At 59.6% G+C, this 27690-nt stretch overlaps 1 protein-coding gene and 1 pseudogene across 1 annotated transcript in view; both read left to right on the top strand.

Moving 5' to 3' along the window:
- LOC138745533 (zinc finger protein 850-like) overlaps positions 1 to 12093 on the top strand; it is a 29325-nt gene extending 17232 nt beyond the window's left edge. Inside the window, 4 exon segments of the mRNA XM_069902671.1 lie at positions 8989 to 10961; positions 10964 to 11170; positions 11173 to 11697; positions 11700 to 12093. Coding sequence (XP_069758772.1) covers positions 8989 to 10961; positions 10964 to 11170; positions 11173 to 11697; positions 11700 to 11935 — 2941 coding nt within the window. The 3' untranslated portion in view covers positions 11936 to 12093.
- Positions 12094 to 16838: 4745 nt separating this feature from the next.
- On the top strand, positions 16839 to 27102 carry LOC138745534 (zinc finger protein 585A-like; annotated as a pseudogene).
- Positions 27103 to 27690: the final 588 nt, after the last annotated feature.

Here is a 27690-nt window from a genome sequence, read left to right as displayed (position 1 = left end):
GCACCCACCCCCCAACCGCACCCACCCAACTCCAACTCCACCACCCCACCCAACCCCCAACCGCACCCACCCAACTCCAACCCCACCACCAACCCACCACCCCACCCAACCCCCAACTGCACCCACCCAACTCCAACCCAACTCCAACCCCACCACCAACCCACCACCCCACCCAACCCCCAACCGCACCCACCCAACTCCAAACCAACTCCAACCCCACCACCAACCCACCACCCCACCCAACCCCCAACCGCACCCACCCAACTCCAACCCCACCACCAACCCACCACCCCACCCAACCCCCAACCGCACCCACCCAACTCCAACCCAACTCCAACCCCACCACCAACCCACCACCCCACCCAACCCCCAACCGCACCCACCCCCCAACCGCACCCACCCCCCAACCGCACCCACCCCCCAACCGCACCCACCCCCCAACCGCACCCACCCCCCAACCGCACCCACCCCCCAACCGCACCCACCCCCCAACCGCACCCACCCCCCAACCGCACCCACCCAACTCCAACTCCACCACCCCACCCAACCCCCAACCGCACCCACCCAACTCCAACCCAACTCCAACCCCACCACCAACCCACCACCCCACCCAACCCCCAACCGCACCCACCCAACTCCAACCCAACTTCAACCCCACCACCAACCCACCACCCCACCCAACCCCCAACCGCACCCACCCAACTCCAACCCCACCACCAACCCACCACCCCACCCAACCCCCAACTGCACCCACCCAACTCCAACCCAACTCCAACCCAACTCCAACCCCACCACCAACCCACCACCCCACCCAACCCCCAACCGCACCCACCCAACTCCAAACCAACTCCAACCCCACCACCAACCCACCACCCCACCCAACCCCCAACCGCACCCACCCAACTCCAACCCAACTTCAACCCCACCACCAACCCACCACCCCACCCAACCCCCAACCGCACCCACCCAACTCCAACCCAACTCCAACCCCACCACCAACCCACCACCCCACCCAACCCCCAACCGCACCCACCCCCCAACCGCACCCACCCAACTCCAACCCAACTCCAACTCCACCACCCCACCCAACCCCCAACCGCACCCACCCAACTCCAACCCAACTCCAACCCCACCACCAACCCACCACCCCACCCAACCCCCAACCACACCCACCCAACTCCAACCCCACCACCAACCCACCACCCCACCCAACCCCCAACCGCACCCACCCAACTCCAACCCAACTCCAACCCCACCACCAACCCACCACTCCACCCAACCCCCAACCGCACCCACCCCCCAACCGCACCCACCCAACTCCAACCCAACTCCAACTCCACCACCCCATCCAACCCCCAACCGCACCCACCCAACTCCAACCCAACTCCAACCCCACCACCAACCCACCACCCCACCCAACCCCCAACCGCACCCACCCAACTCCAACCCAACTCCATCCCCACCACCAACCCACCACCCCACCCAACCCCCAACCACACCCACCCAACTCCAACCCAACTCCAACCCCACCACCAACCCACCACCCCACCCAACCCCCAACCGCACCCACCCAACTCCAACCCCACCACCAACCCACCACCCCACCCAACCCCCAACCGCACCCACCCAACTCCAACCCAACTCCAACCCCACCACCAACCCACCACCCCACCCAACCCCCAACCGCACCCACCCCCCAACCGCACCCACCCAACTCCAACCCAACTCCAACTCCACCACCCCACCCAACCCCCAACCGCACCCACCCAACTCCAACCCAACTCCAACCCCACCACCAACCCACCACCCCACCCAACCCCCAACCGCACCCACCCAACTCCAACCCAACTCCAACCCCACCACCAACCCACCACCCCACCCAACCCCCAACCGCACCCACCCAACTCCAACCCAACTCCAACCCCACCACCAACCCACCACCCCACCCAACCCCCATCCGCACCCACCCCCCAACCGCACCCACCCCCCAACCGCACCCACCCCCCAACCGCACCCACCCCCCAACCGCACCCACCCCCCAACCGCACCCACCCCCCAACCGCACCCACCCCCCAACCGCACCCACCCCCCAACCGCACCCACCCCCCAACCGCACCCACCCCCCAACCGCACCCACCCCCCAACCGCACCCACTCCCCAACCGCACCCACCCAACTCCAACCCAACTCCAACTCCACCACCCCACCCAACCCCCAACCGCACCCACCCAACTCCAACCCAACTCCAACCCCACCACCAACCCACCACCCCACCCAACCCCCAACCGCACCCACCCAACTCCAAACCAACTCCAACCCCACCACCAACCCACCACCCCACCCAACCCCCAACCGCACCCACCCAACTCCAACCCAACTCCAACCCCACCACCAACCCACCACCCCACCCAACCCCCAACCGCACCCACCCAACTCCAACCCAACTCCAACCCCACCACCAACCCACCACCCCACCCAACCCCCAACCGCACCCACCCCCCAACCGCACCCACCCAACTCCAACTCAACCACCCCACCCAATCCCCAACCGCACCCACCCAACTCCAACCCCACCACCAACCCACCACCCCACCCAACCCCCAACTGCACCCACCCAACTCCAACCCAACTCCAACCCAACTCCAACCCCACCACCAACCCACCACCCCACCCAACCCCCAACCGCACCCACCCAACTCCAAACCAACTCCAACCCCACCACCAACCCACCACCCCACCCAACCCCCAACCGCACCCACCCAACTCCAACCCAACTCCAACCCCACCACCAACCCACCACCCCACCCAACCCCCAACCGCACCCACCCCCCAACCGCACCCACCCAACTCCAACCCAACTCCAACTCCACCACCCCACCCAACCCCCAACCGCACCCACCCAACTCCAACCCAACTCCAACCCCACCACCAACCCACCACCCCACCCAACCCCCAACCACACCCACCCAACTCCAACCCAACTCCAACCCCACCACCAACCCACCACCCCACCCAACCCCCAACCGCACCCACCCAACTCCAACCCCACCACCAACCCACCACCCCACCCAACCCCCAACCGCACCCACCCCCCAACCACACCCACCCAACTCCAACCCAACTCCAACTCCACCACCCCATCCAACCCCCAACCGCACCCACCCAACTCCAACCCAACTCCAACCCCACCACCAACCCACCACCCCACCCAACCCCCAACCGCAACCACCCAACTCCAACCCAACTCCATCCCCACCACCAACCCACCACCCCACCCAACCCCAACCGCACCCACCCAACTCCAACCCAACTCCAACCCCACCACCAACCCACCACCCCACCCAACCCCCAACCGCACCCACCCAACTCCAACCCCACCACCAACCCACCACCCCACCCAACCCCCAACCGCACCCACCCAACTCCAACCCAACTCCAACCCCACCACCAACCCACCACCCCACCCAACCCCCAACCGCACCCACCCCCCAACCGCACCCACCCCCCAACCGCACCCACCCCCCAACCGCACCCACCCCCCAACCGCACCCACCCCCCAACCGCACCCACCCAACTCCAACCCAACTCCAACTCCACCACCCCACCCAACCCCCAACCGCACCCACCCAACTCCAACCCAACTCCAACCCCACCACCAACCCACCACCCCACCCAACCCCCAACCGCACCCACCCAACTCCAACCCAACTCCAACCCCACCACCAACCCACCACCCCACCCAACCCCCAACCGCACCCACCCAACTCCAACCCAACTCCAACCCCACCACCAACCCACCACCCCACCCAACCCCCAACCGCACCCACCCAACTCCAACCCAACTCCAACCCCACCACCAACCCCCAACCGCACCCACCCCCCAACCGCACCCACTCCCCAACCGCACCCACCCAACTCCAACCCAACTCCAACTCCACCACCCCACCCAACCCCCAACCGCACCCACCCAACTCCAACCCAACTCCAACCCCACCACCAACCCACCACCCCACCCAACCCCCAACCGCACCCACCCAACTCCAACCCAACTCCAACCCCACCACCAACCCACCACCCCACCCAACCCCCAACCGCACCCACCCAACTCCAACCCAACTCCAACCCCACCACCAACCCACCACCCCACCCAACCCCCAACCGCACCCACCCAACTCCAACCCAACTCCAACCCCACCACCAACCCACCACCCCACCCAACCCCCAACCGCACCCACCCCCCAACCGCACCCACCCAACTCCAACCCAACTCCAACTCCACCAGCCCACCCAACCCCCAACCGCACCCACCCAACTCCAACCCAACTCCAACCCAACTCCAACCCCACCACCAACCCACCACCCCACCCAACCCCCAACCGTACCCACCCAACTCCAAACCAACTCCAACCCCACCACCAACCCACCACCCCACCCAACCCCCAACCGCACCCACCCAACTCCAACCCAACTCCAACCCCACCACCAACCCACCACCCCACCCAACCCCCAACCGCACCCACCCAACTCCAACCCAACTCCAACCCCACCACCAACCCACCACCCCACCCAACCCCCAACCGCACCCACCCCCCAACCGCACCCACCCAACTCCAACCCAACTCCAACTCCACCACCCCACCCAACCCCCAACCGCACCCACCCAACTCCAACCCAACTCCAACCCCACCACCAACCCACCACCCCACCCAACCCCCAACCGCACCCACCCAACTCCAACCCAACTCCAACCCCACCACCAACCCACCACCCCACCCAACCCCCAACCGCACCCACCCAACTCCAACCCAACTCCAACCCCACCACCAACCCACCACCCCACCGAACCCCCAACCGCACCCACCCCCCAACCGCACCCACCCAACTCCAACCCAACTCCAACTCCACCACCCCACCCAACCCCCAACCGCACCCACCCAACTCCAACCCCACCACCCCACCCAACCCCCAACCGCACCCACCCAACTCCAACCCAACTCCAACCCCACCACCAACCCACCACCCCACCCAACCCCCAACCGCACCCACCCAACTCCAACCCAACTCCAACCCCACCACCAACCCACCACCCCACCCAACCCCCAACCGCACCCACCCCCAACCGCACCCACCCAACTCCAACCCAACTCCAACTCCACCACCCCACCCAACCCCCAACCGCACCCACCCAACTCCAACCCAACTCCAACCCCACCACCAACCCACCACCCCACACAACCCCCAACCGCACCCACCCAACTCCAACCCAACTCCAACCCCACCACCAACCCACCACCCCACCCACCCCCCAACCGCACCCACCCAACTCCAACCCCACCACCAACCCACCACCCCACCCAACCCCCAACCGCACCCACCCAACTCCAACCCAACTCCAACTCCACCACCCCACCCAACCCCCAACCGCACCCACCCAACTCCAACCCAACTCCAACCCCACCACCAACCCACCACCCCACCCAACCCCCAACCACACCCACCCAACTCCAACCCAACTCCAACCCCACCACCAACCCACCACCCCACCCAACCCCCAACCACACCCACCCAACTCCAACCCCACCACCAACCCACCACCAACCCACCACCCCACCCAACCCCCAACCGCACCCACCCAACTCCAACCCAACTCCAACCCCACCACCAACCCACCACCCCACCCACCCCCCAACTGCACCCACCCAACTCCAACCCCACCACCAACCCACCACCCCACCCAACCCCCAACCGCACCCACCCAACTCCAACCCAACTCCAACTCCACCACCCCACCCAACCCCCAACCGCACCCACCCAACTCCAACCCAACTCCAACCCCACCACCAACCCACCACCCCACCCAACCCCCAACCGCACCCACCCAACTCCACCCAACTCCAACCCCACCACCAACCCACCACCCCACCCAACCCCCAACCACACCCACCCAACTCCAACCCAACTCCAACCCCACCACCAACCCACCACCCCACCCAACCCCCAACCACACCCACCCAACCCCCAACCCAACTCCAACCCCACCACCAACCCACCACCCCACCCAACCCCCAACCGCACCCACCCAACTCCAACCCAACTCCAACCCCACCACCAACCCACCACCAACCCACCCAACCCCCAACCGCACCCACCCCCAACCGCACCCACCCAACTCCAACCCAACTCCAACTCCACCACCCCACCCAACCCCCAACCGCACCCACCCAACTCCAACCCAACTCCAACCCCACCACCAACCCACCACCCCACCCAACCCCCAACCGCACCCACCCAACTCCAACCCAACTCCAACCCCACCACCAACCCACCACCCCACCCACCCCCCAACCGCACCCACCCAACTCCAACCCCACCACCAACCCACCACCCCACCCAACCCCCAACCGCACCCACCCAACTCCAACCCAACTCCAACTCCACCACCCCACCCAACCCCCAACCGCACCCACCCAACTCCAACCCAACTCCAACCCCACCACCAACCCACCACCCCACCCAACCCCCAACCACACCCACCCAACTCCAACCCAACTCCAACCCCACCACCAACCCACCACCCCACCCAACCCCCAACCACACCCACCCAACTCCAACCCCACCACCAACCCACCACCAACCCACCACCCCACCCAACCCCCAACCGCACCCACCCAACTCCAACCCAACTCCAACCCCACCACCAACCCACCACCCCACCCACCCCCCAACTGCACCCACCCAACTCCAACCCCACCACCAACCCACCACCCCACCCAACCCCCAACCGCACCCACCCAACTCCAACCCAACTCCAACTCCACCACCCCACCCAACCCCCAACCGCACCCACCCAACTCCAACCCAACTCCAACCCCACCACCAACCCACCACCCCACCCAACCCCCAACCGCACCCACCCAACTCCACCCAACTCCAACCCCACCACCAACCCACCACCCCACCCAACCCCCAACCACACCCACCCAACTCCAACCCAACTCCAACCCCACCACCAACCCACCACCCCACCCAACCCCCAACCACACCCACCCAACCCCCAACCCAACTCCAACCCCACCACCAACCCACCACCCCACCCAACCCCCAACCACACCCACCCAACCCCCAACCCAACTCCAACCCCACCACCAACCCACCACCCCACCCAACCCCCAACCACACCCACCCAACTCCAACCCAACTCCAACCCCACCACCAACCCACCACCCCACCCAACCCCCAACCGCACCCACCCAACTCCAACCCAACTCCAACCCCACCACCAACCCACCACCCCACCCAACCCCCAACCGCACCCACCCAACTCCACCCAACTCCAACCCCACCACCAACCCACCACCCCACCCAACCCCCAACCACACCCACCCAACTCCAACCCAACTCCAACCCCACCACCAACCCACCACCCCACCCAACCCCCAACCACACCCACCCAACCCCCAACCCAACTCCAACCCCACCACCAACCCACCACCCCACCCAACCCCCAACCACACCCACCCAACCCCCAACCCAACTCCAACCCCACCACCAACCCACCACCCCACCCAACCCCCAACCACACCCACCCAACTCCAACCCAACTCCAACCCCACCACCAACCCACCACCCCACCCAACCCCCAACCGCACCCACCCAACTCCAACCCAACTCCAACCCCACCACCAACCCACCACCCCACCCACCCCCCAACCGCACCCACCCAACTCCAACCCAACTCCAACCCCACCACCAACCCACCACCCCACCCAACCCCCAACCGCACCCACCCAACTCCAACCCAACTCCAACCCCACCACCAACCCACCACCCCACCCACCCCCCAACCGCACCCACCCAACTCCAACCCAACTCCAACCCCACCACCAACCCACCACCCCACCCACCCCCCAACCGCACCCACCCAACTCCAACCCCACCACCAACCAACCACCCCACCCAACCCCCAACCGCACCCACCCAACTCCCACCCCACCCCCAACACAACTCCCACTGCCACCCCCACCCCCACCCCGGGCCTTTCCATTCCCTCACCCGCCCCCCGACAGTGGGGTCCCCGGTGCCGCCCGCCAACCACGGGCGAGTCTCACCTCCACCTGCCCGGTCGCGGAGGGGACGGCGCTGAGGGGACGCACGCGGGCCGGCTGACGTCAGCGCGCACACGCCGGAGGAGAGGGGGCGAAGTGCACGGGCCCTGATCACGTGACGGCTGGACCTCGGGAGGAGGGACCGCGCTGAGCCGGAAGTGTCCGGGGAACCGGGAAGTAGAGGAATAAAAGGGGAGAGGGGGGAGAGATCGAAAGGGAAACCTGCAGGAAAGGGATCGGTGAAGCTGTTCTTTGCGGGGCCCGGGGTTGCTCACGGCCGGCTGGAGGGCGCTTCCCCCCGGCACCCGGCCTCGGCCTTGATTGAACCCGCTGTCCGGGAGCCGGCATCGGGCTGCGCACGCCCGGGACAGGACTGCATTGATCTATCCCCTGGCCCCCCCCTCTGGTGTCCCCCCCCTCTGGTCCACCCCGCTTCTGGTCCCCCCCCCTCTGGTCCCCCCCCCCTCTGGTCCCCCCCCCCCCCCTGGTTCCCCCCCCCCTGGTTCCCCCCCCCCTGGTTCCCCCCTCCCTGGTCCCCCCCCCTCTGGTCCCCCCCCTCTGGTCCCCCCCCTCTGGTCCCCCCCCTCTGGTCCCCCCCCCCCTGGTGTCCCCCCCCTCTGGTCCCCCCCCCTCTGGTCCCCCCCCCTCTGGTCCCCCCCCCCTCTGGTCCCCCCCCCCTCTGGTCCCCCCCCCCTCTGGTCCCCCCCCCCCTGGTTCCCCCCTCCCTGGTCCCCCCCCCTCTGGTCCCCCCCCTCTGGTCCCCCCCCTCTGGTCCCCCCCCTCTGGTCCCCCCCCCCCTGGTCCCCCCCCCCTCTGGTCCCCATGAACCCGTTTCAGTGCTCCGCCTGCGGGAAGAACTTCAAAGGGTCCAGTGACTTAACGAGGCACCAGAGGGTCCACACGGGGGAGAGACCCTTCACCTGCCCTGAGTGCGGCAAGGGCTTCACCCAGATCTCCAATTTGAGGACCCACCAGAGGCTCCACACTGGGGAGAGACCCTTCACCTGCCCCGAGTGCAAGAAGGCTTTCACCACTTTGTCAAACCTTGACAAGCACCAGTGGGTCCACACGGGGGAGAAACCCTTCAACTGCCCTGAGTGTGGCAAGGGCTTCACTCAGACCTCCAGCCTGAGGACCCACCAGCGGGTCCACACCGGGGAGAGGCCCTTCACCTGCCCTGAGTGCGGCAAGGGCTTCACTCACAACTCCAGCCTGAGGAATCACCAGTGGGTCCACACCGGGGAGAGGCCCTTCACCTGCCCTGAGTGCGGCAAGGGCTTCACTCACAACTCCAACCTGAGGACCCACCAGCGGATCCACACCGGGGAGAAGCCCTTCACCTGCCCTGAGTGTGGCAAGGGCTTCATCCAGATCTTCAATCTGAAAACCCACCAGCGGGTTCACACCGGGGAGAGGCCCTACAGCTGCCCTGAGTGCAAGAAGTCCTTCACCACATGGGCAAACCTTGAGAAACATCAATGGATCCACACTGAGGAGAAGCCCTTCACTTGTCCCAAGTGCTGCAAGGGATTCACCCAGACCTCCGACCTGCTGAACCATCAGCGGGTGCACACTGGAGAAAAGCCATTCTTCTGTCCCAAGTGTGGAAAGTGCTTCACCCAGACCTCCACCCTGTGGCTGCACCAACGTGTCCACACCCAGGAAAAGCCATTTGCCTGCCTCGAGTGCGGCAAGTGCTTTACCCAGACCTCGAACCTGCTGACCCACCAGAGGGTCCACACTGGGGAGAGGCCCTTCACCTGCCCTGAGTGCGGCAAGGGCTTCACCCAGCTCTCCAATTTGAGGACCCACCAGAGGATCCACACCGGGGAGAGACCCTTCACCTGCCCTGAGTGCGGCAAGTGCTTCACTCAGATTTCCAATTTAAGGAGCCACCAGACGGTCCACACCGGGGAGAGACCCTTCACCTGCCCTGTGTGTGGCAAAGGCTTCACCGAGTTGTCCCAACTGCAGACACATCAACGGGTCCACTCTGGGGAGAGGCCCTTCTCCTGCCCCCAGTGTGGCACGGGCTTCACCCAGATCTCCAATTTGAGGACCCACCAGAGGGTCCACACTGGGGAGAGACCGTTCACCTGCTCTGAGTGCGAGAAGGCCTTCACCACTTTGTCAAGCCTTGAGCAACACCAGAGGCTCCACACGGGGGAGAGACCCTTCACCTGTCCTGAGTGCGGCAAGGACTTCACCCAGATCTCCAATTTGAGGAGCCACCAGAGGGTCCACTCTGGGGAGAGACCCTTCACCTGCCCCGAGTGTGGGAAGGCCTTCACCACTTTGTCAAACCTTGAGAAACACCAGAGGGTCCAGACGGGGGAGAGACCCTTCACCTGCCCTGAGTGCGGAAAGGGCTTCACTGATTCATCCAACTTGCTGAGACACCAGCGGGTGCACAGTGGGGAAAAGCCATTCATCTGCCCCAAGTGTGGAAAGGGCTTCACGCAGACCTCTAACCTGAGGATGCACCAGCGGGTCCACACCCAGGAATAGCCATTTACCTGTCCTGAGTGCGGCAAGGGCTTCACCCAGAATTCCAATTTGAGGACCTACCAGCAGGTCCACACCGGGGAAGAGACCCTTCACCAGCTCCAAGAGCAAGAAGACCTTCACCCAGATCTCCATTTGAGGAGCCACCAATGGGTCCACACGGGGGAGAGACCCTTCACCTGCCCTGAGTGTGGCAAGGGTTTCACCCAGATCTCTAATTTGAGGAGCCACCAGAGGGTCCACACCAGGCAGAGACCCTTCACATGCCCCAAGCGCGAGAAGGACTTCACCGAGTTGTCCCAACTGTGGACACATCAACGGGTCTACTCCGAGGAGAGGCCCTTTTCCTGCCCCGATGTGGCAAGGGCTTCACCCAGATCTCCAGTTTGTGGATGCACTTGCGGGTCCACACCCGGGAGAGACCCTTCTCCTGCCCTGAGTGCAAGAAGACCTCCACGTTGTCAAGCCTTGATAAACACCGGCGGATCCACATTGGGGAGAAGCCTTTTACTTGTCCTGATTGTGGCAATGGCTTCATTGAGTCATCCCACCTGCGGACTCACAGCGGGTCCACTCCGGGGAGAAGCCCTTCACTTGCACTGAGTGCGGCAAGTGCTTCACTCAGACCTCCAGCCTGAGGAACTACCAGCGAGTCCACACCGGGGAGAGGCCATTTGTCAGCCCCGAGTGTGGGAAGGGATTCACCCAGTGTTCCCACCTGCTGACCCACCAGCAGCTCCACACTGGGGAAAGGCCATTCACCTGCCCTGAATGTGGGAAGAGGTTCACCCAGACATCCCACCTGCTGACCCACCAGCGTGTCCACACTGGGGAAACGACATTCACCTGCCCTGATTGCGGCAAGGGCTTCACTGATTCATCCAACGTGCTGAGTCACCAGTGAGTCCACTATGGGGAGAGGCCGTTCACCTGCCCCAAGTGTGGAAAAAAGTTTGCCCCTTTGTCCATCTTGAAGACTCACCAGTGGATCCACGCCAGGAAGAGGCCCTTCACCTGCTCCGAGTGTGGGAAGGGCTTCACCCAGAGCTCCAATCTGAGGACTCACCAGCGGTTCCAAACTGGGGAGAATTGTACAGCTGTCATGAGTGCGACAAGTCCTTCACCACATGGGCAAGCCTTGAGAAACATCAGCGGGTCCACACCGGGGAGAGACTCTTCACCTGCCCTGAGTGCGGCAAGTGCTTCACTCAGATTTACAATTTGAGGAGCCACCAGACGGTCCACACCGGCGAGAGGCCTTTCACCTGCTTCAAGAGCTTCATCCAATTATCCGGCCTGTTGAAGCACCTGCAGGTCCATAAGTGAGTGGGATTCTTGTTAATCTGACCTCACACCCTTGTTATTCTAACAAGAGACGAACCATGTCCAACATCCCATCCCCATCCAGCTAATCTTACCTGCCCTGTCACTGTCCCGCAGCTTAATGTAATTGGCATGTGCCAAATAAATGACCTGGACGTTGACTCTCTGGTGTAGTGTCTGTTGAATAGTGAGTGCTGTACTTGTGCTTTATATAGTATTGTTTCAATGGTCTTTCTACTGTTGAACCACAGAGCAGCACAGAAGCAGGTTATTTGGCTCATCAATTCTGTGCTAAATTGCTATTTTGCCCAGTCCTGTAAACTGTAAGTCAACTGATAGCTTCTTCCTTCTCTCCCTATTCTGGTGATGGAGGAGGCTGGGGAAATGTGGAATTGGGGAGCTTGGCAGCTCATTCGACATGCGCACCACACTGAGTAAAGTTAAATAGTGGGGGTCTGCAGACACCGGGACTGCAGTGCAATCCTTGAGAAACCAGGTATGAATAAAAAGGTGGAGAGGAGGGAGGCAGAGTCATAGATGGATACAGATGGGCAGGGAGGATCAAAAAAGGATAGGGGGTAGCTCTCATTGGGAAGGGGAGTGGAGAGCTGGTGGAAAGGAGATGAGGAATAGGGAAAGAGAGAGGGACTCAGAGGAGAGGTTTATTGGAAACTGGAGAAGTTGGGAGCTGGTGGAAAGGAGATGAGGAATAGGGAAAGAGAGAGGGACTCAGAGGAGAGGTTTATTGGAAACTGGAGAAGTTGGGAGCTGGTGGAAAGGAGATGAGGAATAGGGAAAGAGCGAGGGACTCAGAGGAGAGGTTTATTGGAAACGGGAGAAGTTGGGAGCTGGTGGAAAGGAGATGAGGAATAGGGAAAGAGAGAGGGACTCAGAGGAGAGGTTTATTGGAAACGGGAGAAGTTGGGAGCTGGTGGAAAGGAGATGAGGAATAGGGAATGAGAGAGGGACTCAGAGGAGAGGTTTATTGGAAACTGGAGAAATTGGGAGCTGGTGGAAAGGAGATGAGGAATAGGGAAAGAGAGAGGGACTCAGAGGAGAGGTTTATTGGAAACTGGAGAAGTTGGGAGCTGGTGGAAAGGAGATGAGGAATAGGGAAAGAGAGAGGGACTCAGAGGAGAGGTTTATTGGAAACGGGAGAAGTTGGGAGCTGGTGGAAAGGAGATGAGGAATAGGGAAAGAGAGAGGGACTCAGAGGAGAGGTTTATTGGAAACGGGAGAAGTTGGGAGCTGGTGGAAAGGAGATGAGGAATAGGGAATGAGAGAGGGACTCAGAGGAGAGGTTTATTGGAAATGGGAGAAGTTGGGAGCTGGTGGAAAGGAGATGAGGAATAGGGAATGAGAGAGGGACTCAGAGGAGAGGTTTATTGGAAACTGGAGAAGTTGGGAGCTGGTGGAAAGGAGATGAGGAATAGGGAATGAGAGAGGGACTCAGAGGAGAGGTTTATTGGAAACTGGAGAAGGGAGCTGGTGGAAAGGAGAAGAGGAATAGGGAATGAGAGAGGGACACAGAGGAGAGGTTTATTAGAAACTGGAGAAGTTGGGAGCTGGTGGAAAGGAGATGAGGAATAGGGAAAGAGAGAGGGACTCAGAGGAGAGGTTTATTGGAAACTGGAGAAGTTGGGAGCTGGTGGAAAGGAGATGAGGAATAGGGAAAGAGAGAGGGACTCAGAGGAGAGGTTTATTGGAAACGGGAGAAGTTGGGAGCTGGTGGAAAGGAGATGAGGAATAGGGAAAGAGAGAGGGACTCAGAGGAGAGGTTTATTGGAAACGGGAGAAGTTGGGAGCTGGTGGAAAGGAGATGAGGAATAGGGAATGAGAGAGGGACTCAGAGGAGAGGTTTATTGGAAACTGGAGAAGTTGGGAGCTGGTGGAAAGGAGATGAGGAATAGGGAAAGAGAGAGGGACTCAGAGGAGAGGTTTATTGGAAATGGGAGAAGTTGGGAGCTGGTGGAAAGGAGATGAGGAATAGGGAATGAGAGAGGGACTCAGAGGAGAGGGAAACTGGAGAAGATGATGTTAATCCCATCTGGTTGGAAACGATCCAGATGGAATATTAGAGGTTCCCTCAATTTGCAGGTAGACTCAGTTTGGTAGAGCACAAGGTCGTGGAAAGAGAAGTGGGTGTGGGAATGGGGCCTACAATTGAAATGGTTGCTCACCGAGAGGTCCCTGTTTGCAGAGTGAAGGTGCTCAACAAAATGAACTTCGTGTCTTGCATCCAGTCTCTGATACAGAGGAGGCCACATCGGGAACAATATACTCCTGAGTCATGGTTCCCCTCTCCCACTCCCGGGTCTGTTGAAAATCTTTCCCTTGTTGCCTTAAATCTACACCTTGCAGTTTTAGATTCCCCCCCCCCATCTTGGGGAAAAGATGATGACTGACTAGCTTCTCCATGCCCTTGGTGATTTCATGAATCTCCATAAGGTCCTGTCTCCCTCAGCTTCCTATGCTCCATCCTCGCCTTACAATTCACAAGAATGTTGAATTTTTTTGGGCTCATTCTGCCTTGTTTGAGGCAATTTATCCGCAGGCACGCAGTTTTCCGTGGCATTTCCTTTGGAAAGCAAGAGGGGGAGTACGTTTCGCGCAGCGGTTAGCGCAACACCATTACAGCACCAGTGATTGGGACTCGAATCACGTGCTGTCTGTAAGGTCTATTTATATTTTCTCCGTATCTTTGTGAGTTTTCCTTGGCCAATCCAGTTTCCTACCAACATTTGAAACGTACTGGGGGTGTAGGTCAATTGGGCGGCATGGACACAACCGAAATGGCCCGTTACTGTGCTGTCTGTCTAATTTTATTTTCAAAAAATAAAATTTGAGTCTGTGTCCACCTCCCTTTGACAGCTTCTCCCAGTCTGATGCCACTCACTATACAGAAGGGATTCTCAGCATGCCTGCCCCAATCACTTTGCAATCAACTCCCTTGGTTCTTCTGCCTTGCATCAAATTGGAATTTCTCTGCAAGGTCCGCAACCTACAACAGGATCCCACCACCAGACACATCGTTCCCCTCACTGCAGGGACCACTCCCTTTGTAACTGCCTAGCCTCCTCGTCCCTTCCTCCTAATTCCCCCAACTGAGAGCCACACTTGTGTCTGCACCAAGTGCTCCACCCACATCTCCAGGCTCGCCTCCTTACAAGTAAAGCAACACTTCTCTCGTGACTTTGCAAAGCATCTTCCACTGCATCCGTTCCTTATGCTGGGGCCTCGATATAGGGGCGACGGGAGGAGACTGGGAGATCGGTTTATCTGCAGGAGGCGGGGCAATCGCTGTTCGTCGACTTCTTGCGGGAAAACCATCTCAAGTGTTTCTGATGTGGCCCAAAATTATTTTCATTTTCTCGGGCTCCAAGAATCCTACATTAACCTCTGCTAATTACTTAATGTCCACGCTTCCCTTCATCTGTTTTCCATCCTTTCGTTTGCATACATTTCCTCGCACCTTTTCCCTATGTTCTCCCGGTTCTTGCATCGCGGTTTCTCACCGCCCTGCACTGTCGAATCTTTCCATCCTTGTCAACTCAGCCAATTGGCCTGAGATACTCAAAGTTCCCCTCCCTCCCCCACCACACCCCACGTCTCTCCCTCCAGCCCCTTCTCTCTCCACCCCCGTCTCTCCCTCCAGTCCCTCTCTTCCCCCTGTCTCCCTCCACCCCATTTTCACTCCCCCCGGTCTCCCCTCCAGCCCCTTCTCTCTCCCCCTCCATATATCTCTTCCTCCAGCCACTTCTCTCTTTCCCTCCCCCCCCCCCCCCCCCGTCTCTCCTTCCCCAGCCCCTTCTCTCTCCCTCAAGCGCCTTGTCTCTCCACCCCCCCCCCCCACCAGACTCCCTCCGGCCCCTTCTCTCTCGCCCCATCCCCTTCTCTCTCGCCCCATCCCCCCCATCTCTCCCCCAGCTCCTTCTCACTCCATCAAGTCTCTCCCCCCACCCATTCCCTCCCTCCAGCCCCTTCTCTCTCCCCCCGTCTCTCCTTCCAGTCCCTTCTCTCCCCGACCCAGTCTCTCCCTCCAGCCCCTTCTCACTCCCCGAAGTCTCTCCCCCCACCCATTCCCTCCCTCCGGCTCCTTCTCTCCCCCCCCAGGCCCTTCATTTCATATCCCCCCCCATCTCTCCCCCCTCCCCCTCTCTGACCCCCCCCCCTTCCCCCCGGACCACTCCGGCTCGGGACTCTCCCTCTCCGCTCGCTGCCGCCGCCCACGAGGTCTCTTTGGCCCCGCGGCGCCGTTTTGTCGGGAGATTGGGACGTCGGAGCTTGACCGCGCCGGGTGGGGAGTGGGGTCCGGCCGCGAGCGATGGCGAGGCCTGTTACCCAGACGTCTCCTCGGCCCAGACCGGGCCCCGTCCCCGGGCAAGCCGGGAGTGCGCAGGTGCGCGCGGAGTGACGTCACGCGCCGGGCAGCCGCACCAGGGCTCCAGGCCTTGCTGCCCGGGCGGGAGGAGAGCGGAGCAGCGGGGCCCGGGGTTGCTCACGGCCGGCTGGAGGACGCTTCCCCCCGGCACCCGGCCTCGGCCTTGATTGAACCCGCTGTCCGGGAGCCGGCATCGGGCTGCGCACGCCCCGGGACAGGACTGCATTGATCTATCCCCTGCCCCCCCCCTCTGGTGTCCCCCCCCTCTGGCCCCCCCCCCCCTCTGGTGTCCCCCCCCCTCTGGTGTCCCCCCCCCTCTGGTGTCCCCCCCCTCTGGTCCCCCCCCCTCTGGTCCCCCCCCCTCTGGTTCCCCCCCCCCCTCTGGTTCCCCCCCCCCCCTCTGGTGTCCCCCCCCCTCTGGTCCCCCCCCCCTCTGGTCCCCCCCCCCTCTGGTTCCCCTCCCCCTCTGGTTTCCCCCCCCCTCTGGTCCCCCCCTCTCTGGTCCCCCCCTCTCTGGTCCCCCCCCCCCTCTGGTCCCCATGAACCCGTTTCAGTGCTCCGCCTGCGGGAAGAACTTAACAAGGCACCAGAGGGTCCACACTGGGAAGAGACCCTTCACCTGCCCCGAGTGCAAGAAGACTTTCGCCACTTTGTCAAGCCTTGAGAAACACCAGCGGGTCCACACGGGGGAGAGACCCTTCACCTGCCCCGAGTGCGAGAAGGACTTCACCGAGTTGTCCCAACTGCGGACACATCAACGGGTCCACTCCGGGGAGAGGCCCTTCTCCTGCCCCGAGTGCAGCAAGAGCTTCACCCAGATCTCCAGTTTGAGGACGCACCAGCGGATCCACACCGGGGAGAGGCCCTTCTCCTGCCCTGAGTGCAAGAAGGCCTTCACCACGTTGTCAAGCCTTGAGAAACACCGGCGGATCCACACTGGGGAGAAGCCTTTTACTTGTCCCGATTGCGGCAAGGGCTTCACTGAGTCATCCCACCTGCGGACTCACCAGCGGGTCCACTCCGGGGAGAAACCCTTCACCTGCACTGAGTGCGGTAAGTGCTTCACTCAGACCTCCAGCCTGAGGACCCACCAGCGAGTCCACACCGGGGAGAGGCCGTTTGTCTGCCCTGAGTGTGGGAAGGGCTTCACCCAATGTTCCCACCTGCTGACCCACCAGCGGCTCCACACCGGGGAAAAGCCATTCACCTGCCCTGAATGTGGGAAGGGGTTCACCCAGACATCCCACCTGCTGACCCACCAGCGTGTCCACACTGGGGAAAGGCCATTCACCTGCCCTGATTGCGGAAAGGGCTTCACCGATTCATCCTACTTGCTGAGACACCAGCGGGTCCACTCTGGGGAGAGGCCGTTCACCTGCCCCAAGTGTGGAAAAAAGTTTGCCCATTTGTCCATCCTGAAGACTCACCAGTGGATCCACGCCAGGAAGAGGCCCTTCACCTGCTCCGAGTGTGGAAAGGGCTTCACTCAGAGCTCCAATCTGAGGACTCACCAGCGGTTCCACACTGGGGAGAAGCCATACAGCTGTCCTGAGTGCAAGAAGTCCTTCACCACATGGGCAAGCCTTGAGAAACATCAGCGGGTCCACACTGGGGAGAAGCCCTTCACCTGTCCTGAGTGCTGCAAGGGATTCACCCAAACCTCTGACTTGTTGAACCACCAGCGGGTGCACACTGGGGAAAAGCCGTTCGTCTGCCCCAAGTGCGGAAAGGGCTTCACCCAGACCTCTAATCTGTGGATGCACCAGCGGGTCCACACCCAGGAAAAGCCGTTTACCTGCCCTGAGTGCGGCAAGGGCTTCACCCAGAGCTCCAACCTGCTGACTCACCAGAGGGTCCACACCGGGGAGAGACCCTTCTCTTGCCCCGAATGCGGCAAGGGCTTCACCAAGGCCTCCCACTTGCAGGATCACCGGCGAGTCCACACTGGCGAGAGGCCCTTTACCTGCTCTGAGTGTGGAAAGAGCTTTACCCACTCCTCCAGCCTGAAGAACCACCAGCGGGTCCACACTGGTGAGAGGCCTTTCACCTGCTTCAGCTGCAGCAAGAGCTTCACCCAATCATCTGGCCTGATGAAGCACCAGCAGGTCCACAAGTGAGTGGGACTCTGTGGCTAATCTGACCCCACACCCTGTTATTCTAGCCAGGGACGGGCAATGACCATCATTCCCATCCCCATCTTGCTAATCTTAACAGCCCTGTCACCATCCTGCAGCTTAATATACTTTGCACATGCCAAATTAATGACCTGGACCTTAACTCTCCAGTGTGTTGTCTGTTGAATAGTGAGGGCTGTACTTGTCCTTTACATAGGTTTATCTGAATGTTCTTTCTACTGTTGAAGGACAGACCGTGCAGAAGCAGGCCATTTGGCCCATCTATTCAGTGCTGAATTGTTATTCTGCCCAGTCCCATGAACTGTTTGTCAACTGATAGCTTCTCCCTTCTCTCCCTATTCTGGTGATGGAGGAGGCTGGGGGAAGGTGGTATTAGGGGGTTTGGCCATTTTGAGAGCAATACTTGGGAGGTGGGTGGGAGGGGTAAGAGTCTGGATGCCTTTGCCATGTGGGAATGGGTGTTTCCTAAACTGTCATTTGTAAACTCCAAGCAAATGAGTGTTCTCCAAACCAAGGGGTATGGGGCGCACGTCGGCATTCACGTTGGGTCATGGATGAGCCTCAATGGGTGTAATGGAAGATTTAAACTGTTTCTTTTACTTCTGATGCTGCAAGGCTGAGAACCAGACACGTCTGGTTTACACTATTTGGTCCAGGATGCATATTTAGTCGACACATCTAATTCCACCATGGGACCCAGGATGCCGTTGAATAGGAAGACATTATCTAATTTACACCATGAGGCCCAGTGCAGTTTTCTTTTGTTGGTCGCAGACTGTCAGGAGACTTTGAGGATAATTAAACCATTTGTTCAAAGAGATAATATCTGAAGTAAACAACGTTTGGGTAATATAAGCCATGGTCCCACTGCTGAACGGAGAGACTCTCCAAGAGGTGGCAACATCTCTCAGCAAGAAGAACTACTTCAGGAGTCCAGCTAACGTCCCAGTCGAGGGAGGTAGAGAAGCTGCTACCGGCGCCCCGACAACCTACTACAAGTGTGCAGTCGTTGCCTCGCTTCGGCAGTTGGGACCAGTCCAGGCATTGATAAGTATAATTGGGAAGGGCTTGCATATTGTAGTGTGAATTCAGCTTTAGATTTAGTAATAAAGACTTGTATAAACTGAACTGCTCTCGGTGTGTGTGTCTATATTGGTAGCTCAAACACTGTGACCAATCTAAAACGAACAAAGTGAGAGGTAGAAGTTTACCAAAGACAATTTGCGCAGCGAGCAGGGTTGGTCTCAAGATGTTTCGCCGTAAGAAAGAGGTGAGCACTGAGCAGTTCTTGATTCCGGGATGGACTTCCAAAGACTATGGGTTTGGCATGTTGGCCAATACCCTGTCTTTGTTGGGACCACCCCTCAGTTGGATGGAGAAATTAGATCCATTTAGTGCGCCTCTGGGAGAGCGGGTTGCCACTCTCCTTCGAGAAAGTAAATTTTCTGTTGAAAAGGGGACACTGACGGACGGTTTTTGGCTGCTGGCCACAGCCTTACACCATTCTGTTCAGCTTGAAGCAGAATCAGTTCAGTGAGAAGTGGAATCTCAGCATAAGAGAGAGCAACTAGAGGATGAGCAAGAAGACCTGCGACAAAGCTGTTCCATGATGAGTGAGATTGTTTGCACCAGTCAGGACCGAGCCAAGAATGGGAGGATAAGCATGTCCAAACGATCTGCCGTAATATTAAACTCCGGCAGCAGCTCTGTGCAGATAAAGAAAGGCATGGAGTAGAACCCGATCCATATTATATTCATGCCATGATAAGGAATGGCGATGATCCTGATGTAATTGATGAATGGGACTGGAATATCTGGAATGATGACCATGGTAATAATGCAGATACTCCTCAGCATGTGTCTAACATACTACCCTCTCCACCCGCTGTTCACGCCCGCCCTGTAGGGCAGCAGATTTTCCAAACAGACGAAGTGGGAGAGGGGTGGAATGTAACTGACGAGATTGAAGAGATAGATGATCCCCTGATTTCACGAGAGGACCCAGGGGAAGGTACCCGAACCCCTGGTAATGCTTAATGGCCCACCCCCTCTACGGGAAGGCCTAGGCCTCGTCCCGTCCACTGGGTAAAGGACACTGCGGGCCAAAGTGGGAGCAGAGGTCAAGATCAGTCAATGATGTGTGACTTCTCTAAAAGAGCTGGCTGCCATTGGAGATCGATTTAGTTAAAAGGTGGGAGAAAATCTGGCAGCCTGGCTCCTGCGTGTTTGGGAGCAAGGAGGGGGTAATGTATATTTAACCCCTGAGGAATTGTTGGGATTAGGAACATTAACTACTGATATCCGGGTCATTGCTCAGCTGCTGGGTAGAGGAAGAGAGGTGGATTACTTACTTGCCACTCTAGGGGATGCCCTGCTACGAGTATACTCATCACCAGTAGATTGGGATTTACATTTACAGAACAATTGGGGCACCCCAGAGGAGGGTATAGCAGTAATTCGTCAGCAGGCCCTGGCCTCTGCCTTCTACGCAGGGCGTTTGAGGCTGTGAGTACATGGGGGGAGCCCTGATGAAGAGATATTCACTGCTGGAATGCATACCAGATTGGTTCGTTCCGCCCACCCACTGTACGGGGACTGGTTCTGTCCGTAACTAGTCCACTAACTGGGCACCCTGTGTCTGAGGCAGTGAACGCCTTATCTGGGCTTAGAGAATTAGAGTTGGGAGGTAAAATTCACTCACATACAACCCAGGTTAAATCAGACAAGCAGGATGAAAAGAGAGGGCCTGCTGCTCATAACGGACCGACAAGAAAGGACCTTTTTCTAACCTTGTTAAAGTTAGGCGTACCTAAAAGTGATATTGATGGGAAACCTACTGCGGTCCTTTATGCCCTTTCTAAGAGGAAGGCAGGGGAACATCTTCCCCAGCTGTTGAGTCCTCCTGGCGCAGCTGTGCCTTCCGCTCCCACTGCTGCTCCCACTGAGCCAGCTTCTCTTGCTCCAGTTATCCGTGATGAGATACAACAAATGGTTAAAAAGGCTCTTCTGGATAATAGGGGCATGTGGGCCTGGAAGCCCCCAGACCCTACTAAAGCATGAGGGTGTGAGCAGGGCCCCCGTGTCTACTCCACTGAGATATGGCGGATACACGGGGACCCATGGTCCTACATACCGTTAACAGTCCATTGGGGTAGGGGTAATGACCGCCAATATTTGGTCTTGGTCGATACCGGTGCGGAGCACGTGGTGATTCCGGGTAACCCTGACCTCTGGACTGGACCAACATTTCAAATAGAGGGGATGGGAGGAGCGATCACCCTGGCGAAGGAAAAAAAAGTCCGTGCCACGGTGGGTGATGGCCCTTCTCCTATATGGTTACATGCCCTGGTGGCTGCCACTGACGTGTGTATCCTGGGTATTAATATGTTGGCCGGTACAGCCCTTAATACTAGCCAAGGCGGGTTTGCATTTGGAATTCGGACTATTACTAAAAGATTAATGGTGGGTCGGGCTAAGTGGGATCCTGTGAAGGTGCCTTCCTCTCCCCCCCCCCCCCAAAACCAGTATGCATTCCACAATATCGCCTCCCTGGGGGGGCAGGAAGAGATTACTGCCACCATCGATGCTCTTCAAGAATAAGGGGTAGTGAGGCCTGCAACGTTGCCCTTTAATAGCCCTGTTTGGCCGGTCCAGAAGCCGGATGGCTCATGGAGAATGACAGTTGACTATCGTTTTTTTGAACAAACATGCCCCACCACTTGCTTCGGCAGTTCCGGACATTGTTACCCTTATTGAAGACATTGCTACTGGGAACTCAGGAACATGGTGTGCTGTCATTGATCTCGCTAATGCCTTCTTCAGTATTCTTACAGACGAGGTCTCACAGGATCAGTTCGCCTTTACCTGGAAGGGGTGCCAGTATACCTTCAGCTGCCTCCCTCAGGGCGATGTACACTCTCCCACTATTTGCCACAGCCTAATTGCCCGTGATTTGGAGACGGTGCCAGTATCGCCTTCCCTCTTAATTCACCGTTATATTGATGATGTGATGATCCAAGGGGCCACGGAAGAGATGGTACAAGAAGGTATGGAGAGTGTCCAAGATATCCTGATGCAAAGAGGGTGGGCCATTAACCCCAACAAGGTATAGGGCCCGTCCCAGACAGTTATCTTCCTTGGAATTCAGTGGCATGTTGGAGAACAGGGGGAGAACAGATTTGAGACTTTCTGAGCAGAGTCAATTTGAATATGTTATAACAGATACCTTTCTTATTTGAAGGTTTCTAAGCACTATGTATAATTAATGACAAGAAAACAAATCTGTACAAAACTAAACTGAAGTGGGAACAGGAGCATTTTCTGCACCGAATGCTGGATGTTACCTGACTCGCAAGGCTCCTCTTGCACTTCATGTATTGCTCCAGTTTTCCAACATCTGCAGGAGGCGGGGCAATAGAGCGGGGCAATCGCTGTTCGTTGACTTCTTGCGGGAAAACCATCTCAAGTGTTTCTGATGTGGCCCAAAATTATTTTCATTTTCTCGGGCTCCAAGAATCCTGCATTAACCTCTGCTAATTACTTAATGTCCACGCTTCCCTTTATCTGTTTTCCATCCTTTCGTTTGCATACATTTCCTCGCACCTTTTCCCTATGTTCTCCCGGTTCTTGCATCGCGGTTTCTCACCGCCCTGCACTGTCGAATCTTTCCATCCTTGTCAACTCAGCCAATTGGCCTGAGATACTCAAAGTTCCCCTCCCTCCCCCACCACCCCCCACGTCTCTCCCTCCAGCCCCTTATTTCTCTCCCCCCCCCCGTCACTCCCTCCAGTCCCTCTCTTCCCCCTGTCTCCCTCCACCCCATTTTCACCATTTTCACTCCCCCCGGTCTCCCCTCCAGCCCCTTCTCTCTCCCCCTCCATATATCTCTTCCTCCAGCCACTTCTCTCTTTCCTCCCTCCCCCCCCCGTCTCTCCCTCCAGCTCCTTCTCTCTCCCCCCGTCTCGCCCTCCAGCCCCTTCTCTCTCGCCCCATCCTCCCCCAGTCTCTCCCACCTGCCCTTCATTTCATATCCCCCGTCTCTCCCTCCAGCCCCTTCTCACTCCCCGAAGTCTCTCCCCCCACCCATTCCCTCCCTCCAGCTCCTTCTCTCCCCCCCCAGGCCCTTCATTTCATATCCCTCTCCCCCCTCCCCCTCTCTGACCCCCCCCCCCCCCTTCCCCCCGGACCACTCCGGCTCGGGACTCTCCCTCTCCGCTCGCTGCCGCCGCCCACGAGGTCTCTTTGGCCCCGCGGCGCCGTTTTGTCGGGAGATTGGGACGTCGGAGCTTGACCGCGCCGGGTGGGGAGTGGGGTCCGGCCGCGAGCGATGGCGAGGCCTGTTACCCAGACGTCTCCTCGGCCCAGACCGGGCCCCGTCCCCGGGCAAGCCGGGAGTGCGCAGGTGCGCGCGGAGTGACGTCACGCGCCGGGCAGCCGCACCAGGGCTCCAGGCCTTGCTGCCCGGGCGGGAGGAGAGCGGAGCAGCGGGGCCCGGGGTTGCTCACGGCCGGCTGGAGGACGCTTCCCCCCGGCACCCGGCCTCGGCCTTGATTGAACCCGCTGTCCGGGAGCCGGCATCGGGCTGCGCACGCCCGGGACAGGACTGCATTGATCTATCCCCTGGCCCCCCCTCTGGTGTCCCCCCCCTCTGGCCCCCCCCTCTGATCCCCCCCCCTCTGGTGTCCCCCCCCCCTCTGGTGTCCCCCCCCCCCTCTGGTGTCCCCCCCCTCTGGTGTCCCCCCCCCTCTGGTTCCCCCCCCCCCTCTGGTGTCCCCCCCCCCCCCTCTGGTGTCCCCCCCCCCCTCTGGTGTCCCCCCCCTCTGGTGTCCCCCCCCCTCTGGTTCCCCCCCCCCTCTGGTGTCCCCCCCCCCTCTGGTCCCCCCCCCCCTCTGGTTCCCCTCCCTCTGGTCCCCCCCCCCTCTGGTCCCCCCCCCTCTGGTGTCCCCCCCACCCTCTGGTGTCCCCCCCACCCTCTGGTGTCCCCCCCACCCTCTGGTCCCCCCACCCTCTGGTTCCCCCCCCTCTGGTGTCCCCCCCCCCTCTGGTGTCCCCCCCCTCTGGTGTCCCCCCCCCTCTGGTGTCCCCCCCCTCTGGTGTCCCCCCCCTCTGGTGTCCCCCCCCCTCTGGTGTCCCCCCCCTCTGGTGTCCCCCCCCTCTGGTGTCCCCCCCCTCTGGTGTGTCTCCCCCTCTGGTGTCCCCCCCCTCTGGTCCCATCCCCTCTGGTGTCCCCCCCCTCTGGTGTCCCCCCCCTCTGGCCCCCCCCTCTGGTGTCCCCCCCCTCTGGTCCCCCCCCCCTCTGGTCCCCCCCCCACCCTCTGGTCCCCCCCCCACCCTCTGGTCCCCCCCCCACCCTCTGGTCCCCCCCTCTGGTCCACCCCGCCTCTGGTCCCCCCCCTCCCCTCTGGTCCCCCCCCCCCCTCTCGTCCCCCCCCCTCTGGTCCCCCCCCCCTCTGGTCCCCATGAACCCGTTTCAGTGCTCCGCCTGCGGGAAGAACTTCAAAGGGTCCAGTGACTTAACGAGGCACCAGAGGGTCCACACGGGGGAGAGACCCTTCACCTGCCCTGAGTGCGGCAAGGGCTTCACCCAGATCTCCAATTTGAGGACCCACCAGAGGGTCCACACGGGGGAGAGACCATTCACCTGCCCCGAGTGCAAGAAGACTTTCGCCACTTTGTCAAGCCTTGATAAACACCAGCGGGTCCACACTGGGGAGAGACCCTTCTCCTGCCCTGAGTGCAAGAAGGCCTTCACCACGTTGTCAAGCCTTGAGAAACACCAGCGGGTCCACACCCGGGAGAGACCCTTCTCCTGCCCTGAGTGCGAGAAGGCCTTCGCCACATTGTCAAGCCTTGACAAACACCAGCGGATCCACACTGGAGAGAAGCCTTTTACTTGTCCCGAGTGCGGCAAGGGCTTCACTGAGTCATCCCACCTGCGGACTCACCAGCGGATCCACACTGGGGAGAAGCCCTTCACCTGCACTGAGTGTGGCAAGTGCTTCACTCAGACCTCCAGCCTGAGGAACCACCAGCGAGTCCACACCGGGGAGAGGCCGTTTGTCTGCCCTGAGTGTGGGAAGGGCTTCACCCAGTGTTCCCACCTGCTGACCCACCAGCGGCTCCACACCGGGGAAAAGCCATTCACCTGCCCTGAATGTGGGAAGGGGTTCACCCAGACATCCCACCTGCTGACCCACCAACGTGTCCACACTGGGGAAAGGCCATTCACCTGCCCTGAGTGTGGCAAGGGCTTCACCGATTCATCCTACTTGCTGAGACACCAGAGGGTCCACTCTGGTGAGAGGCCGTTCACCTGCCCCAAGTGTGGAAAAAAGTTTGCCTATTTGTCTATCCTGAAGACTCACCAGTGGATCCACACCAGGAAGAGGCCCTTCACCTGCTCCGAGTGTGGGGAGGGCTTCACCCAGATCTCCAATCTGAGGACCCACCAGCGGTTCCACACTGGGGAGCAGCCGTACAGCTGTCATGAGTGCGAGAAGTCCTTCACCACATGGGCAAGCCTTGAGAAACATCAGCGGGTCCACAATGGGGAGAAGCCCTTCACCTGTCCCAAGTGCTGCAAGGGATTCACCCAAACCTCTGACCTGTTGAACCACCTGCTGACCCACCAGCGGCTCCACACCGGGGAAAAGCCATTCACCTGTCCTGAATGTGGGAAGGCGTTCACCCAGACATCACACCTGTTGACCCACCAGCGTGTCCACACTGGGGAAAGGCCATTCACCTGCCCTGAGTGCGGCAAGGGCTTTACCGATTCATCCAACTTGCTGAGACACCAGCGGGTGCACACTGGGGAAAAGCCGTTCATCTGCCCCAAGTGCGGAAAGGGCTTCACCCAGACCTCTAACCTGTGGATGCACCAGCGGGTCCACACCAAGGAAAAGCCGTTTACCTGCCTCGAATGCGGCAAGGGCTTCACCCAGAACTCCAATTTGAGGACCCACCAGCGGGTCCACACCGGGGAGAGACCCTTCACATGCTCCGAATGCAAGAAGGCCTTCACCCAGATCTCCAATTTGAGGAGCCACCAGAGGGTCCACACCGGCAAGAGACCCTTCGTCTGCCCCAAGTGCGAGAAGGACTTCACCGAGTTGTCCCAACTGCGGACACACCAACGGGTCCACACTGGGGAGAAGCCCTTCACCTGTCCCGAGTTCTGCAAGGGATTCACCCAAACTTCTGACCTGTTGAACCACCAGCGGGTGCACACTGGGGAAAAGCCGTTCATCTGCCCCAAATGCGGAAAGGGCTTCACTCAGACCTCTAACCTGTGGATGCACCAGCAGGTGCACACTGCGGAAAAGCCATTTACCTGCCTCGAGTGCGGCAAGGGCTTCACCCAGAGCTCCAACCTGTTGACACACCAGAAGGTCCACACCGGGGAGAGACCCTTCACTTGCCCCGAATGCGGCAAGGGCTTCACCAAGGCCTCCCACTTGCAGGATCACCGGCTTGTCCACACTGGCGAGAGGCCCTTTACCTGCTCTGAGTGTGGTAAGAGCTTTACCCACTCCACCAGCCTGAGGAACCACCAGCGGGTCCACACCGGTGAGAGGCCTTTCACCTGCTTCAGCTGCAGCAAGAGCTTCACCCAATCATCTGGCCTGTTGAAGCACCAGTAGGTCCACAAGTGAGTGGGACTCTGTTGCTAATCTGACCCCACACCCCTGTTATTCCAGCCAAGGATGGGCCATGACCATCACCCCATCCCCATCTAGCTAATCTTAACAGCTCTGTCACCATCCTGCAGCTTAATATACTTGGCACATGCCAAATTAATGACCTGGACCTTGACTCTCCAGTGTGTTGTCTGTTGAATAGTGAGGGCTGTACTTGTCCTTTACATAGGATCATCTGAATATTCTTTCTACTGTTGAAGCATAGAACAGTGCAGAAGCAGGTCATTTGGCCCATCTATTCAGTGCTGAATTGTTATTCTGCCCAGTCCCATGAACTGTTTGTCAACTGATAGCTTCTCCCTTCTCTCCCTATTCTGGTGATGGAGGGGGCTGGGGGAAGGTGGTATTAGGGAGTTTGGTCTTTTTGAGAGCAATACTTGGGGGGTGGGTGGGAGGGGTAAGAGTCTGGATGCCTTGTGGGAATGGGTGTTTCCTAAACTGTCATTTGTACACTCCAAGAAAATGAGTGTTGTCCAAACCAAGGGGTATGGGGCGCAAGTCGGCATTCACGTTGGGTCATGGATTAGGCTCAATGGGTCATGA

This window comes from Narcine bancroftii, chromosome 11 (assembly GCF_036971445.1).
Source record: "Narcine bancroftii isolate sNarBan1 chromosome 11, sNarBan1.hap1, whole genome shotgun sequence".
NCBI lineage: Eukaryota > Metazoa > Chordata > Chondrichthyes > Torpediniformes > Narcinidae > Narcine > Narcine bancroftii.
The sequence above is the reverse complement of the archived record's forward strand: the minus strand, read 5'-3'. Positions and strand labels throughout refer to the sequence as shown.